Below are 16,976 nucleotides of genomic sequence, written 5' to 3'. Positions count from 1 at the left end.
CTCTCCATGGCCATCCTCACCGTGCCCATCCTCACCCTCAGCACAGCTTTCTCCCCTTGGGACTGCTCACCATGGTCATCCTCTCCATGGCCACCATCACCTTCCACACAGCCTTCCTCGCCAGGGTCTTCCTCCTCACAGTCTGCCTCACCACAGCCTTCCTCACCAGAGTCTCCCTCCACCATGGCCAGCCTCTCCCTCAGCATGGTCTTCCCTTCTTCATCTGCCTCACCGTGGTCTTCCTCATCACTGCTTATCTCACTGCACACCCTCCTCACCACAGAGCCTTCCTCACTGTGGTCAACCTCACCATGATGACCTTCACTGTGATGACCCCCACAGCGACAACCCTGGTCATGGCCTTCCTCCCTGTGGTGACCCTCCCATGGTCATCGCCGTGGTGGCCCACGGACAGGAGAGAGAGCTCCACACACGTGACCATTCCCAACTCCTTTATTTATTGATCAAGCCTTCATTAGGGCCAGCAATCAATTAACGATGCTGATGGACGCCTTTGTCACCGGGTGGCATTGGCGTGTCCTTGTGGCTCCGCTCGGGTGGGGTGGAAGGGGCAGGAGCTGCGATGGAGCCGGGGGGAAGGGGCAGGAGATGCCACAGAGGAGATGCCACTGCCGTGGTGGCCACAGGGGTGCCAGCTGGGTGCTGGTCCCAGCCGGCTCCTCCACAGCCCAGCTTCAGGGTGCAGACCGTGGATGGAGCAGACAAAGTTCCTCCTGTCCCCCGAGGCTGGGGCCACCTTGGATGGGCTCAGTCCCCTCCAGAGCCCTTCGGGATGGGCTTGTGCCAACCTCCAGCGATCTCCAGCCCTGGAGATGGCACCTGGACTTCCCCCCCAGTGGTGTGTGGGTGCCGCCTCCCCTCTGCCCAGCTCGGGGACCCCTTGGCTCACTGTGAGTCCCGCCAGGATCAAGGTGCGGGCTGGATGCGGTGCCAGCGCTCCGACTCCAGCGGTGCCCGGCTGCACATGTCCCTCCAGTGCGGCACCCCTGGCCCCACCTGGACGCGGCCCAGCACCGAGCCACGGCCGTGGAGCCGAGCCTGGGGCAGCACAGGGCAGGGGACAGGGCTGGTGGCCTTCCTCTCTGCTGAGAGGAGCCGCCCCAGCCCAGACACCTCCCGAGGGCGCTGGGAATCGGCTCCTGCGGGGGCTGAGCCCGCCGGGTGCAGAGCAGGGGTGAGCCAGGTCACCTCCTCAGCCTGGTCACCTCCTCAGCCTGGTCGCCTCACCTGCATGACAACGAACTCCAAGGCCAGCCGCTGCTGCTGGATGTCCCCGGCGGGGACGGTGAAGAGGAAGGGCGCGTTCCACACGGGGTTGTAGCCGCTGACGGACTTGGTCTCCTTGGTGTCGATGATGTGGCCCTCGTGGTGGAGGTGGACGATGACGTAGTGGCCTGGAAATGGGGACAGAGCCCTGGAGAGAGGAGGGAGGCTGGCAGCTCCCAAGAGGTGCCTGGGGGGCTGCAGGACCCCCGTGGGGCTCTGTGGAGCTGTGGGGAGAACACAGAGCTCCTGAGGTTTCACCTGCCCCTCCCTTCTGGAGAGCAGGGACGGGACCTCCAAAGTCCAGAGCTTACATCCCAGAGAGCAGGATGTGGACATCCTGCAGAGCCAGAGGTGACAATGGCCAGCAGGGCAGAAAGCCACATGCTAATTTTGGACCATAAATAAATATATTCAAGCACTTTGGGGCCATATTGGAGATACCAAGATGTGCATTATGCACCCAGTGCTCATTTTCATCCAGTGATAAATCACAGAATGCTTTGGGTGGGAAGGAGCCCCAAAGATCATCTCATTCCAACCCTCCCCAGTGCTTGGAAGAGAGAAGTTCGAGAGGGAATGAGAGAATCTGCCAAGCAAAAGGAGGGGAAGCCGTTCCCGGTGCCCACCTGGGCACGTCCCGGTCCCCGAGCCCTACCTGGGGTGCCCGGCACGCGGGAGAGCCGGCCCAGGGCCTCTGCCTTGCGCAGCAGCACCTTGATGCGCCCGGCCGGGGCCTGGTGCTGCAGCAGCAGCAGGAGCTGGCCCAGGGGCCTGGGGGGCGACGAGAGCACGCTGCAGCTCAGGCCAGGGCCACCGCGCCGCTGGAACGGGAGAGAGGGCAGGGGACACTGTGCAACCTCCTCCGACCTCACCCAGCCCTTCCAGCTCCAACCTCACCCAGCCCTTCCAGCTCCAACCTCATCGTGTCCTTCCAGCTCCAACCTCATTGTGTCCTTCTAGCTCCAACCTCATCCAGCCCTTCCAGCTCCAACCTCATTGTGTCCTTCCAGCTCCAACCTCACCCAGCCCTTCCAGCTCCAACCTCATCCAGCCCTTCCAGCTCCAACCTCATTGTGTCCTTCCAGCTCCAACCTCACCCAGCACTTCCAGCTCCAACCTCATCCAGCCCTTCCAGCTCCAACCTCATCACGTCCTTCCAGCTCCAACCTCATCCAGCCCTTCCAGCTCCGACCTCATCGTGTCCTTTCACCTCCGACCTCACCCAGCCCCTCCTGCTCTGACCTCACCGTGTCCTTCCACCTCCAGCCTCCTCCAGCCCTTCCATCCCGGCGATGCTCATCCCCCGGCAAGGCCGGGCAGGGCTGAGGCAGCCGGGTGGGTTTGGTGCTCACCAGCCTGCGGGATGCTGCCAGCTCTGGTCGCCCCTTCCCCCCCGCACCCCCCGAGGATGAGGTGCGAAGCCCCCGGTGAGGGAGGCACCGCCCGGGGCTTGCGCTGCCGTGGACGCACCACGGAGCTCCCGGTGCTGCTTGGAGGAGGCTCTGCCTCTGCCCCTGGAGTTCCAGGGCTCTGCGGTCGGGCAGAACTCAGCCCGAGCACGGAAGCGCTGCCGTGCTGACCTGGCTGATCTTTGTTTTGGTGCTCGCCAGCTCCCAGCAGTAGCTGGAGGGGGCGCGGGGGTCCCAGGAGGCCTCGGCGCAGGGGAACAGGACCTCGCCCACGAAGGAATCCCGGAGGCTCCGTGACCTGGCGTAGACAGCGAAGCGCAGGGTGCAGCTGCCCAGCTCCTCCGGGCCGTACGGGCCGAACCGGCACCGGCGCGGCTCCCGGCGGGCGGGGCGGAGGCTCCTGCGGCGCACGGCCGCGCGGCGGGACAGCGGCAGCAGGGACACCTTGACGCGGGAGCCCTGGTGGCCCTGGGGCAGGCGCGACACGCCGAGGATGGTGACGGTGAGGGTGGCCTCGGGCAGGCAGTAGTGCAGGTGGCAGTGGAGCCGGGGCCGCTGCCCGGGGCGCGGCGGGGAGCCCGCGGCGGGGACCAGCGGGCTCCGCTCGTTGCAGGGCAGTTCGGTGCCGGCGATGGTGCAGCGGCGCTGCCACAGCCCCGCCGGCTGCGGGAGGAAGGGGAGGGTGGGCAGGGACGCTCTGCCGTGGGGCGATCCCCCGCGGGGTGCCGGCGGTGCCGAGGAAATCTCCCCCGCCCGGGCCCCCGGCGCCTCTCCCGCCAGCTCCTCGCCCTGCTGCTGGATGGGCACCGGCACCGTGGCCGCGGGCAGAGCCGCCCCCAGCTCCACTCGGTGCCGGCCCAGGGGGCGGCCCGGGCGCCGGCGGTGCCACCAGCACATGGCACAGCCCAGGAGGACGCCGAGGCAGAGGAGGCACAGCCCCGCGCCGAGGAAGACCTGCAGGTGCGCTGGGGAGAGAGAGACGGGCGCGGTTACGGCCGTGCCAGCGCGGCTCCCCCGGTGCTGCGGCAGCTGGGACGGGCCGGGTGCCCCCTCCCCGGGGCTCTTTGTCAGCCGGGATTGTGCTGGAACATCCCGAAGGCAGCAGGTGCGACAGGAGCCGCGCTCGGGCAGCCTGACACGGGCCGGGGCTGAAACAAAGGCGGCCTCAGCCCGGCCGTGATAAGGGCCCTGCAGAGCGGGCCGTTATCAGCGCCGTGCCCGGGCGCGATCAGCCGGGCGCTGCTGGGGGCACCTGCCGGGGGATTTGGGGTGTCCGGGCTGGATTCAAAGCGGCAGCGGCCCCTGAGGGCTGAGACAAGCCCAGCCTGGTCCCAAAGAGGGGAACCTCCCTCCTGAGAGGTGGTGAGCTGGATTTTGTCCCTCTCTGCAGGGATGCCCGCAGGGTTGTGGGCTCCCTGGAAAGAGGGCATCCCTGCGCACTGGGCGTTTAGGGAGCAGGGAAGCAACTCCTGCACACGAGGGCTGAAACTCCTGTGGAATTTAGCTCCCGAGTTTCAGAGGTGGCATCTGTGCTGGCAGAAAAACTCCCTGTGCTCAGAGCTGGCATCGCTTCCAGCACTGGAGCGAGGGATTAAGGAGAACAGGGCTGGCACGAAGCTGTGCCAGAGCCTGAGCCGGTCCGTGAAGGGATGGGGATGCTGGAAGGAGAAAAGCGGGCATTGTCTCACCCCGCGGGCCGGGCCGCCCTGCCCAGGTGCCTTAATCCGCGCCGGGCTCCCGCAGCCCTTTGTCGTTTGTTCGGGAGCCGGGTGGTGGCCGGGACGAGCTGAATGGCGGCATTTAGGGAGGGATGGAGGGCAGGGGGCTGGCTGGAATTTCCCTCCGGAGATTGTGTTCCAGCCCAAACAGCGCCTGCCGAGCCCGCGGCCGTGCAGCCCCGGGGCAGCGGGTTGGGAGAGCCGGAGCGCGTCCGGCCCGGGCGCACGGACACACGGACACACGGACACCGGCAGGGCTGGGGCTGCCGATGTGCATCGCACATTCGGGATGGCCGCTTCGGGGTGCGGGGCTCCAGGATCCCCTGCGGGGCCCAGCTCCACCGGGCACGGGCTGCAGGGCTTGGGGTGAGCACCGCGGAGCCGCTTCTCGGCTGAGCCCGGCCCAGCTGGGCTGAGCTGAGCTGAGCTGAGCTGAGCTGAGCTGGGCTGAGCTGAGCTGAGCTGAGCTGGGCTGGGCTGAGCTGAGCTGAGCTGAGCTGAGCTGAGCTGGGCTGAGCTGAGCTGAGCTGAGCTGGGCTCAGCTGAGCTGGGCTCAGCTGAGCCGGGCTGAGCAGCCCGCGGCCGGGGGAGACCCAAACCCCGCGGGGACCCCTCCTTACCTGCTCCGGGCATCGCCTGCGCCAGGGGAGCCCTCGAGCCGCGCTGCCAAGGGGAAAAGCCGGGTGTGGGAGAGCCGGAGGCAGGAGGGGAGGGAAGCTGGGGGCCGGGGCTGGGACAGGCTGGGAGCGCGGCCCGGGGAGCTCACCTGCAGCCGGGCCGGGAGCGAAGGGCAGCGGCTCAGGTTCCGCGGGGTGAGGATGAGGAAGGGCGAGGGCTCCATGCCCTCCCCGGCACCCGGCCAAGGTGAATGCGGGCACGGGGCAGCGGCAAGGCTGGCACGGGAGGGACCGGGAAGGGCTCGCTGCCGCCGCCCAACTGGTTCAATGACTGGAAAAACAGCGGCGGGAGCTGTGCAAACAGCGGGGAGGCGTTCGAGGCGCTTCTCGTGGGGAGCAGGCGGTGACAGAGAAGGGATTTGGGAGACGGGCGAGGGACAGGGGCGGGGACGGCTCCGGCGACACCTGGGACAGGAGATATCCCGTGCGGCTTCCGCAGGAATCCAGCCTGGAAGCGCCATCGTGCCAGCCCGGGCCAGCTCCAAACCGGGAGCTCAGGGCCCCTGCAAGGACACAGCCCAGCCTCTGGGAAGAGCTGGGAATTCCTTACCCTCAGACACCCTGCAAGGACACAGCCCAGCCTCTGGGAAGAGCTGGGAATTCTTTACCCTCAGGGTCCCTGCAAGGACACAGCCCAGCCTCTGGGAACAGCTGGGAATTCTTTACCCTCAGGGTCCCTGCAAGGACACAGCCCAGCCTCTGGGAATTCTCTACCCTCAGGGTTCCTGCAAGGACACAGCCCAGCCTCTGGGAATAGCTGGGAATTCTCTACCCTCAGGGTTCCTGCAAGGACACAGCCCAGCCTCTGGGAATTCTTTACCCTCAGGGTCCCTGCAAGGACACAGCCCAGCCTCTGGGAACAGCTGGGAATTCTTTACCCTCAGGGCCCCTGCAAGGACACAGCCCAGCCTCTGGGAATAGCTGGGAATTCTTTACCCTCAGGGAGCCAGGCGGGGGCACAAAGCAGGCGTGGGGGTCACGGTGTGAAGAGGTAGAAGTTTATTGGAATATAAACATTCAGATAACCTGTAAGATAGAAAAAACCCAACAACAACATATACAGACACTTGTTGGAAGGAGACGTTGAGGTATTTATCCACCGCCTAGGCTATCACATCTGTTTTTATTTACTTATTTTATTATTTTTTTTCTCTTTTAAATAGGTAAGAAAACTAGTTAGCAAGGCTGCTGCAGCTGTTTGGAGAGAACATCTGATCGCAGTCCCCTGGGACCGAGCAGGCACACGCAGCCTCCCCTCACCCCGCCCTCCGTGCCTTCCCCGCAGCCCCGGGGGCAGGCTCGGCTCGCTCTTCCCCCCTGGAAGCGCCGGGGGAGCAAGCTGGGGGCTGGCCGGGGGAGTTTGGCTGGTGTGTGGAGCTGGGGGAGGATGGAGCACTGCCCTCGGGAACGTCCTGCTGGCAGCATCAAACCCTGAGTACGACACGGGGCTGGGGCGGCCCCCGCTCGGCCTCCCCCGCTCTGCTGCTGGTTTCCAGCACCCCCATCCCAAAGCCTGGCAGCTCAGCAGGAGACCCGCAGCTCAGGCTGCCAGGGCCAAAGCCAGGCTGAGGGAAAGGGTTAACTCTTCACAGTCTGGATGGTCCTTGTCACCCCGGGCTGGGAAAAGGACCTGTTTATTGTTGCAGCTTATTTAACTGAGGTATCTGTTACGCTTCCCGACCTGATTCTTTCCCTGAATTGGATACAAAACAATCTGTTAGTCCCTGGCTAGTTCCAGTCTAGGTTGAGTAAAGCTTATAAACATTAATACTCTAGTAGTGTCCAAGCAGTTCAGTGATTCGAGTGCCTTTCTGTGCAAGAAAACACAACGTTAGCAAGTGAGACAAAGCAGCCCCACCCCGGAGCAGCCTCTGCTCCCCGGGGCCAGGGAGCAGAGCAGAGGGAAAAGCAGAAAGTGCCCCGGTCCCACTCAGAGGAAACAGCCCAACCCCACCCAAGAATAAAATAAAACAACCAGAAGAAAACCCAAAGAGAAAAGGGAAAAAAAATCATCTGACTGAGTCCCAGAGGCTGGAAAATGCTCTGGGAGTCTGCGAGGATGAAAGGAGCCTGTGGGTCAGCCTGGCTTCCCCCGCGCACAGCGAGGGCGGCGCTCCCTCTGAGCAGCATCCCTCCCAGGACACTGCGGGCCCAGCTCCCGATCCCAGAGCCCCGGGGACTGCGGGGCAGGACAGCTCCCGATGCCAGAGAGCCTCGGGGACTGCGGGGCAGGACAGCTCCCGATCCCAGAGCCCCGGGGACTGCGGGGCAGGACAGCTCCCGATCCCAGAGCCCCGGGGACTGCGGGGCAGGACAGCTCCCGATCCCAGAGCCCCGGGGACTGCGGGGCAGGACAGCTCCCGATCCCAGAGCCCCGGGGACGGCGGGGGCAGGACAGCTCCCGATCCCAGAGCCCCGGGGACTGCGGGGCAGGACAGCTCCCGATCCCAGAGCCCCGGGGACTGCGGGGGCAGGACAGCTCCCGATGCCAGAGAGCCCCGGGGACTGCGGGGGCAGGACAGCCCCGCCACAGCGCGGGCAGCAGCAGGAGGGCAGAGCCCGGAGCTGGGACAACGCACACATCCAAGGGGCAGGGTCACCCCTGTCCTGTTTTCCCGCACATGTCCTGGGATGGGCTTCTGGAGGGCGGGGAAGCCACTGCTCCTCTACTCAGCTTTGTCTGAACTCCCTGTCTTTGGTGATCCGTTTAAAAGCCAACAGAAACGAAAGCAAACACAAAGTCAGCAAACCCACCTATGAAACCCCCCAAGCGATAGGATATGCCAATACTTCCTGAAGAGGTTAAAAAAAACCAACCCAACACAAACAAAAGCAACCCAACAAGTACATATCTGAGGTATTTCGTCTGCTCAAAAAAACCTGACTCGGGCCTGCAGCACGGGAAGGACGTCACCGGGACGGGAGGGATGGCAGGGATGTCACCAGGGCAGGGCGTGGGGAAAGGCCGGAGGGACAGGGGGACAGCACCAGGCCACCTGAGCAGCTGATTCACAGGGAGCACCAGCTCTGCTTCCAGCCAGGCTCCCGGGGCCAGGAAGGGCTGGATGCCCTGGGCTCTGCTCCTCCCTGGGAGCAGAAGGTCTGCCCTGCTCGGGTACCATCGGAGGGGGTTCGCTCAGAGCCCCAGATCCCCACAGTAACCACCCCACCCGCAGCCCTGCAGAGCTTCCAGAGCTGCTCCAGGGAGCCTGCACCAACCTGAGTGACCCTGCTGCGGGGACACTGCGGGGGACACCGAGCCCCAGCACGCCCAGGCCCTGTGTCACTCCTCAGGAACACTCAGGGGCATTCAGGACTCCAGGGGAGAGGTGGCACCAGCCAGAAACAAGCAGCTGATGGTGCCAGAACCGTGGAGAGGAGCAGGAGGGAGGCTCAGGAGCCTCCCCCGAGGACACGGGGACACAGCAGGAAGGGCAGATTGCCACGGGAGGACAGGGCCAGGCACCCCCTGGCTCTCAGGATTGTCAAAACACGGAGTTGTGGGTGGGAAGAGCCCTGGTGGCCCCTGGTTCCAGCAGAACCAGGGCTCCAGCAGGACCAGGGTTCCCAGAGCCAGGGCTCCAGCAGAACCAGGGTTCCCAGAGCCAGGGCTCCAGCAGAACCAGGGTTCCCAGCAGAACCAGGGTTCCCAGAGCCAGGGCTCCAGCAGAACCAGGGCTCCAGCAGAACCAGGGCTCCCAGAACCAGGGCTCCAGCAGAACCAGGGTTCCCAGCAGAACCAGGGTCCCCAGCAGAACCTGGTTTCCCGGCAGAACCAGGGCTCCAGGAGAACCTGGTTTCCCAGCAGAACCAGGGTTCCAGCAGGACCAGGGTCCCCAATAGAGCCAGGGTTCCAGCAGAACCAGGGTTCCCAGCCCCAGTCCTGGCCCCTTCCCTGCCCTGGTGACATCCTGGGCAGGAGCTGTGGCCCCAGAGCCATCCCTGATTGAGAAACGCCAAGTGTGCCCCCCTCCATGGGAACACCACACACCCTGGGAGGAGGAGGAGGAACCAAAGAGCAAAAGGGCGGAAGGAAAGGGGGGAACAAAGCCAAAAAAAGGCTGGACAAAGAGACGATGAAGGAAAACTCGCTGGCATGGAAAGGTTTCACCACCACCACCACCACCATCATCATCAGCAGCCTCCAGGTGCTGTGCAGCCACGAGAGCAGGTTCCTTGAGGTGAGGTATGTGTGCACTCCTGGGCAGTGCCCGTCAGAGGGACCAGCTGGTGGAGGGCTCTGCGCCGGGCGTGCCCCGCGATGAGGTAGGGCTGGGGGAGCAGTGGGAGCTGCTGGAGCTGCTGCTGCTGCTGCTGCACGAGCTCTGCGTGCCCGAGCCGGCCAGGAGCTGCACCACGGGCTTCTGGGCAAACAGCACCCCTGTGGGCACAGACAGGGTTAGCCTGGCAAAGGGGAGGCTCTCCCAGCCCCGGGATCCCATCCCAGCACAGACAGGGCTAGGCTGGCAAAGGGGAGGCTTTCCCAAGGTCAGGATCCCATCCCAGCACAGACAGGGCTAGGCTGGCAAAGGGGAGGCTCTCCCAGCCCCAGGATCCCATCCCAGCACAGACAGGGCTAGGCTGGCAAAGGGGAGGCTCTCCCAGCCCCAGGATCCCATCCCGGCACAGACAGGGCTAGGATGGTTAAGGGGAGGCTCTCCCAGCTCCAGGATCCCATCCCAGCTCAGGGTAGCTGGTCTGGCTCCTGTGCTCAGCCTGGAACTGGAGCCTGCACAGGGATGCTGACCCTAAAGGAAACAGATCCCAAATGGGTTCTGCTTTCAGGGAGAAGCAGCTCCCACTGGGGTTAGGGTCAGGCAGAGCCAGGCTTCCCAACTGGGATTTGCCCAAGGATGCACAGGCGTGGCCTGCAGAAGGGAGCTGCTCCAGGGGACAATTCCTGCTGGGAGAGCCGAGTAAAGCTCCTCCTCAGGAGAACGGGGACAATTCTCCTTCCTATGAACGCTTCCACAGGGATTTCAAACCCCTTCCCTCAGATTTTAAAGCACTAACACCAAGGGAAAGGTGCTGCTCCTGTCCAGCCCAGTGAACAAGAATCCCAGGGAACAAGAAACGCCTCCCGCTGCCATTTGGCAGGGACCACCCCCATCCCACCCATTCCCGCCTCCCAGCAAGGCTGTCCCGTTCCAGGAGGGCTGTCCCTTCCCCAGGAGGCCCCCAAGGAGGACTGTCCCTGGGCTGTCCCGGTCCAGGAGGGCTGTCCCGCACCCCTAGGAGGGCTGTCCCGGTCCCAGGAGGGCTGTCCCGCAACCCTAGGAGGGCTGTCCCTGGGCTGTCCCGTCCCAGGAGGGCTGTCCCGTGCCCAGGAGGGATCTCCCTGTGCCCGGGAGGGCTGTCCCGTTCTAGCAGGGTTGTCCCGCCCCCCAAGGAGGGCTGTCCCTGGGCTGTCCCTTTCCCAGGAGGGCTGTCCCTGGGCTGTCCCTTTCCCAGGAGGGCTGTCCCGCCCCCCAAGGAGGGCTGTTCCTGGGCTGTCCCTTTCCCAGGAGGGCTGTCCCGCCCCCCAAGGAGTGCTCTCCCTGGGCTGTCCCGGTCCCAGGAGGGCTGTCCCTGGGCTGTCCCGTTGCAGGATCGCTCTCTCACCAGCGTAGGTGGTGCCGTTGATCTCCACGGACATGTTGATGCTGCCGATGCCGTTCGGGGACAGGTTCAGCGCCGCCGCCGCGGAGTCGGCCTTGTCTTGTCCCATGGAGGGAGGGAGGGAGGGAGGCACAGTTAGAGGGCACCGATCCCACTCCCGGCACTCCCCGGAGGTGAGCACAGCCCCCCTTGGTCCCCTCTTTGGGCGGGAAGTCCCCACAGAATGCTGGCATCCCCGGGAGTGCCCGAGGGCAGGCTGGCCAGGCTTGGAGCACCCTGGGACGTGGAAGTGTCCCTGTCCTTGGCTTTGAGGTCCCTTCCGACTCAAACCATTCCAGGACAAGGCTATAGAGGCGCTGCAAGGCTTTGGCGAGGCCGGGAGCCCGCTGGCATTGGGAATTGTCTCCCCGAGGGCCATTCCTGTCGCAAGGAAGGGCTGGGAGCACAGAGATAAGGCCGGACTTAACTCCCAGCTGGATTTTGCTGTGCCTCGCTGTGCTCCGACTGCAGCAGCTCCAGCGGCCACTGGAGGGAGGGAAAAGCCAGGGGCACTCCACGAAAATCAGGATTTTCCTCAGCCTGGGCAGGGTTTGAGGGGAGCTGAACATGGAACTCTTCCAGCTGCACAAGGGTGAGCCTGGATTTTGGGATTTCCCCTTCCACGGAGGGCAGCAAGGCAAAAAAAACCCCTCTAAAAACTTCAAATTGAACCTAAATGTTGTTACTAAACCATGCTGAGCTTATCAAAACCAGCTCCCAGAGCAGCTCCCGAAGCTCCACCCGGTTTTTATGGTGCAGTGGGGAAAAGGAGGGCAGGGAAGACAAGACAGCCCCTAGAAAGGTGGGAATCCCACCCCTGAATCCTCAGCCTGTTCCTGTTTGTGGGGACTGCAATGGTTCCCAGCGTCTGGATTGAGTTCAGGGTGAAAGCAGAAGTGAGGAGAGAGGGAATGAACACTCCTGGATAACATTTGTATTCCCTATCACTGGCTTTCGTGGTTTTGATGTGGAATTGGATTGGATGCAGAGCTGCCAGGAGCTGGGAGCACTGACATCACAGAAATCACTGCCAAGATTCAGGATGAATTGTTTAAACACAGGCTGGGGAAGAAGCCCAGAAACAAGAACATTTTAAAAAAGTAATACAATCTAAAAAAGAAACAAGCTCTAAAAAAAAGAACTGCTGCTTCAGAGGAACCTGCCTTGAGCTTTCCCACCCATATTTGTGGCCAAGCACCTCAAACCAGCACTGCTGGGGCAAGAACAGCTCTTCCCTTGCTTCCGTGCCAAACTTGACCAGCTCGGAGCTTTGGGAATGTGGCAATGGTCGCCAAATTCACAGATTTCACAGAATCCACAGAATCACCGGGTTGGAAGAGACCTTCAAGATCATCAAGTCCAGCCCAGCCCAGCCCCAACACCCCACTGAACCCTGGCACCCAGTGCCACATCCAGGCTTTGTTAAACACACCCAGGGATGGTGACTCCAGCACCTCCCCAGGCAGAACATTCCAGAACTTTATCATCCTCTCTGTGAAAAACTTCTTGCTGCTATCCAACCTGTATTTCCCTTGGTGCAGCTGGAGGCTGAGTGCTCTGCTTCTGTCAGTGCTGCCTGGGGAGAGAGCCCAGCCCCAGCTGAGCACAGGCACCTTTCAGGAGCTGTAGGGAGTGATCAGGTCACCCCTGAGTCTCCTTTTCTCCTGAATCCAGGCTGGATTTGGATGAGCTGGAGAATAAACCCAGCAGGAAAACCCAACAAAACCTTGCACCTCAACATCTCCATGCCACGCCCTCTGCCTGGGCCCCGCAGAGGTGACCCAGCCGTGCGTGGGTGACATTCCCGGCCGGGAGCTTTCCCTGCCTGCTGCTTCCCGAGGAGCTCAGCGTGCTGTGCCTCACCTTTCCCGTTGATTTTGATCTTCATGGGGATCTGCCGGGCCATGCTGAACAGGTTGCGCTGCAGCGCCTGCTGCACCAGCCGCTGCTCCTCCTCCGTCATGCGCGGCACCTTCTTCTCCGGGGGCTCTCCCGCCTCCAGCCTCTCCCTCAGCTGCTCCAGCGTGGCCGTCCTGGCTGCCACAGTGGCCTGCTGGCCACCCAGCGTCACCGGCACGGCCACGCGGCTCGGCATGGACACGGTCAGGGGCACGCCGTCACCTGGGCGAGGAGGGGGCACTCAGCCAGGGGACACTGCCAGCACCCTGCTCCCACATTGCCAGGCCATGCAGCTCACTATGGACACGCTCAGGAGGGGTCACTCAGCCTGGGGACACTGCCAGCACCCTGCTCCCACATTGCCAGGCCATGCAGCCCGGCATGGACACGCTCAGGAGGGGTCACTCAGCCAGGGGACACTGCCAGCACCCCGCTCCCACATTCCCACCACCGCCATGGACGTGCTGACCTTTCCTGAGGGCCGGTGACACGCGGGGGTTGCCGGTGGCGCTGCCCGGCGCCACGCCGATGATGGGGAAGCGGATTTTGGGGGGGGACAGCAGGGAAGGAGGCCCCGGCGGGGAGGGAGAGTAGCTGAACAGCGAGGAGCTGTAGCTGGGCCGCCGGCCCTCGCGCCGGTTGCCGTCGATGGCGGCCTGGAGCTCGGCCGGGGAGCTCAGAGACTTCTTCTCGCACTCGTAGGCGTAGAGGTACTTCATGTACCTGGGAGAGGGACACAGAGAGGGGTAATTGAGGTGGCATGGGGACAGGAGAGTCATCCCGAGGTGCTCAGCAGGTTTGGGGTGTTTGGAAGCACGGCTCGGTCTGGGTGCGCTCAGTGTTTGTAGGGAAATGCGCCATTAGATACTCCTGATCCCACAAGGGTGGGGAGAGCCAGCCAGAACTCCTTCATAACTGGAATATCCTCAATAAATCACACAGAATTCCTTCACAACTGGAATATCCTCAAAGGATCATCCAGAATTCCCTCACAACTGAAATATCCTCAATAAATCACACAGAATTCCTTCACAACTGGAATATCCTCAATAAATCACACAGAATTCCTTCACAACTGGAATATCCTCAAAGGATCATCCAGAATTCCCTCACAACTGAAATATCCTCTATAGATCACTCAGAATTCCTTCACAACTGGAATATCCTCAAAGGATGATCCAGAATTCCCTCACAAATGAAATATCCTCTATAAAACACACAGAATTCCTTCATAACTGGAATATCCTCAAAGGATCATCCAGAATTCCCTCACAACTGAAATATCCTCAAAGAATCATCCAGAATTCCCTCACTACTGAATTATCCTCAAAGAATCATCCAGAATTCCCTCACTACTGAAATATCCTCAAATAATGACCCAGAATTCCCTCACAATTGAAATATCCTCTATAAACCATCAAGAATTCCCTCACAATTGAAATATCCTCTATAAATCATCCACAATTCCCTCACAAATGAAGTACTGACTTTAAATCATCAGATATTCCCTCACAACTGGAATTTCAACTATAAACCATCCAGAATCCCCTCACAATTGAAATATCCTCTATAAATCATCCACAATTCCCTCACAAAAGAAGTATTGTCAATAAACCAAGTGAAATTCCCTCACAACTGAAATATTATCTATAAAACATCCAGAATTCCCTCACAACTGAAATACTGACTATAAATCACACAGAATTCCCTCACTACTGAAATATCCTCAAAGGATCACCCAGAATCCCCTCACAACTGAAATATTATCTATAAACCATCCAGAATTTCCTTACAATTGAATTATTATCTATAAATCACCCAAAATTCCCTCATAACTGAAATATTGTCTAGAAATCATCCATAATTCCCTCACAACTGAAATATTATCCATAAACCATCCAGAATTCCCTTACAATTCAATTATTATCTATAAACCATCCAGAATTCCCTCACAACTGAAATATTATCTATAAACCATCCAGAATTCCCTATCAATTAAAATATTACCTATAAATCACCCAGAATTCCCTCACAACTGAAAAAAGGAGGCAAAAAGGCTGGGGCTGGTGGGAGGTGAGGGTGGGAATTCCCTTCAGGAGCTCCTCATGCTGAGGCATCATTTCATCCCTTTAGAGGCTTTACCTTGGCCAGTTGCTATTCTAAAAATTAACTAATAATACTAAAAATAATTCGATTAAAAATAATTCTATTCTATTATATATTATAATTATATAACAAACATTATAATTATATCTGAAATATTATGTATTATATAATACATTATATAATATATTATATTACTAATTATAGTAATATTTACTACTAATAATTTACCAATAATAATTACGAATAATAGGTATTTAATAACAGACAAGTATCTAAAAATAATAAAAGAACTATCAACACAAATACCTAATAATAACAATCTAAGAACAGCTAAATACCTGATAACAGCAAATATCCAACAGGAAATGTCCACTAACAGATAAATATCCAATAATCTGAATTGGAATATTCCAATTACATCCACTGGGATAATTGGATTATTCCAATAATATCCAATTATTGACATTACATATCAAGATATATATTAAAATTATATATATTATATATTAAAATATTAATATATTGATATTATATAGCAATAACATATAATTTATATATTATAAATATATAGTCAATATTTATTATATATTTATATAATAAATATAAATATTTAAATTTAGTTATAATAAGTTTATATGTTTTATCTATAAAGATAAATATATTTATAGATAGATAAAGATTTCATATTTAAATATACACATATTTATATAAATATGAAGTATATATTTATTATATTTTATAATAAAAATAAATATTTAAATTTATATTTATAAAATGTGTATAGATTTTATATGTAAATATAAATCTATTTATAAATAGATAAAGATTTTATATTTAAATGTATACATACTTATTATATAGATACTTAATATATAAAGAAATAAGGAATATTAAGTAACACTATTATTAATATTATTAATAATGAATTAATAGAATATAATATTAACATTATTTATATTTAATAACATATTTATTAACATAATTAATGTTAATAAATAATATATATTATATATTTACTATATTTATATTTACTGTATATTTATATAATAAATATAAGCATTTAAATCTATATTTATAAAATATTTCTATATTGTATATAAGAAATATATATTTATATTGTATATAAAGTTAAACACATTTATAAATACACACATATTTATGTATTTAAATCTACAAATATAAATATTTATAGGAAAGTGAGTAAGTTCTGTTTCTATGCCTGGACTCACTGGGTGCGCAGGGTGAAGGCGGCGCTGGTGATGGAGGTGGGCAGGTTAAGGCCTTTGGTGATCTCCCTCCAGATCTTCTTGTTGATGATCTCCACCAGCCCGCCCTTCTCGGTCACCAGCTTGTAGAGCATGTAGAGATCCAGGATCTGCTTGGCCATGATGGGGATCCTGTTGATGGGAGTTCCTGCAAACAAGGAGCATGGAGAGCATGAGGGCTTGGGCCAGGAGCAGCTCCAGGATCTGCTTGGCCATGATGGGGATCCTGTTGATGGGAGTTCCTGCAAACAGGGAGCACAGAGAGCATGAGGGCACGGGCCAGGAGCAGCTCCAGGATCTGCTTGGCCATGATGGGGATCCTGTTGATGGGAGTTCCTGCAAACAGGGAGCATGAAGAGCATGAGGGCACGGGCAGCTTGGGGGCCTCCAGCTCTCTCTCCTAACAGGAGCAGATCCAGGATCTGCTTGGCCATGATGGAGATCCTGTTGATGGGAGTTCCTGCAAACAGGGAAAACAGGGAGCACGGAGAGCATGAGGGCACGGGCAGCTCGGGGGCATCCAGCTCTCTCTGCCCTAACAGGAAATTCAGGGAATTTGCAGCCTGGCTCGAGGTATTTCCATGGAAAACCCTTTCCTGTGGGTAAAGGGAATTAGCAGAGCAATAAAAACCTGCAGCTCCTGGAATAGAAAGAGGGGAAGTTGGGACTATTGAGTGGGTTTTATGAGCTCAGGGTTAAAATCCTTGGATAAAAATGCTCCCTCATTGCCCAGGATGTGCTGTTTGCCTGGGAACAGCAGAACCAAGGGAATCAGCACTGGAGAACATCTCTCCCCCACAGAATTCCATCCTCCCTCACACGTTCAACACTTGGAACAACCTGGAGAGGTAAATAAAGGCTGCTCCTTCCACAGAGCTTCCAGCCTCCCACTCCTTTTCCCTCCCAAACAATTCCCTGACAAGGCCACGGCAGCTCCGAGCATCCCAAAACCAGCTCCTGCTCCATCCTTCCTGCTTG

General features: G+C 57.5%; 2 protein-coding genes across 2 annotated transcripts in view; both read right to left on the bottom strand.

Moving 5' to 3' along the window:
- Positions 1–637: 637 nt before the first annotated feature.
- Positions 638–5,255, bottom strand: LOC119705145 (synaptotagmin-5-like). The gene is made up of 6 exons (XM_038147234.1): positions 5,181–5,255; positions 5,035–5,077; positions 2,868–3,661; positions 1,943–2,108; positions 1,249–1,415; positions 638–1,059 (listed from the first exon to the last, which is right to left on the bottom strand). Exons 1-6 carry the CDS (start codon positions 5,253–5,255, stop codon positions 928–930), a joined length of 1,377 nt encoding a protein of 458 aa, XP_038003162.1. The 3' UTR covers positions 638–927.
- Positions 5,256–6,067: 812 nt separating this feature from the next.
- ARID3B (AT-rich interaction domain 3B) overlaps positions 6,068–16,976 on the bottom strand; it is a 38,555-nt gene continuing 27,646 nt past the window's right edge. Inside the window, 5 exon segments of the mRNA XM_038146664.1 lie at positions 6,068–9,472; positions 10,693–10,788; positions 12,592–12,849; positions 13,097–13,350; positions 15,963–16,146. Of these exon segments, the coding sequence (XP_038002592.1) occupies positions 9,306–9,472; positions 10,693–10,788; positions 12,592–12,849; positions 13,097–13,350; positions 15,963–16,146 (959 nt within the window). The 3' untranslated portion in view covers positions 6,068–9,305.

This window comes from Motacilla alba, chromosome 10, assembly GCF_015832195.1.
Source record: "Motacilla alba alba isolate MOTALB_02 chromosome 10, Motacilla_alba_V1.0_pri, whole genome shotgun sequence".
Classification (NCBI taxonomy): domain Eukaryota; kingdom Metazoa; phylum Chordata; class Aves; order Passeriformes; family Motacillidae; genus Motacilla; species Motacilla alba.
The sequence above is the reverse complement of the archived record's forward strand: the minus strand, read 5'-3'. Positions and strand labels throughout refer to the sequence as shown.

Coding starts and splice junctions, on each gene's coding strand:
- LOC119705145 (XM_038147234.1), bottom strand. CDS start 5,255: ATGGAGCCCTCGCCCTTCCTCATCCTCACCCCGCGGAACCTGAGCCGC. Junction 2,109..2,867: donor CCAAAACAAAGATCAGCCAG/GTCAGCACGGCA, acceptor CTCCCGTTCCAG/CGGCGCGGTGGCCCTGGCCT. Junction 1,060..1,248: donor TGGAGTTCGTTGTCATGCAG/GTGAGGCGACCA, acceptor GTGCTGCCCCAG/GCTCGGCTCCACGGCCGTGG.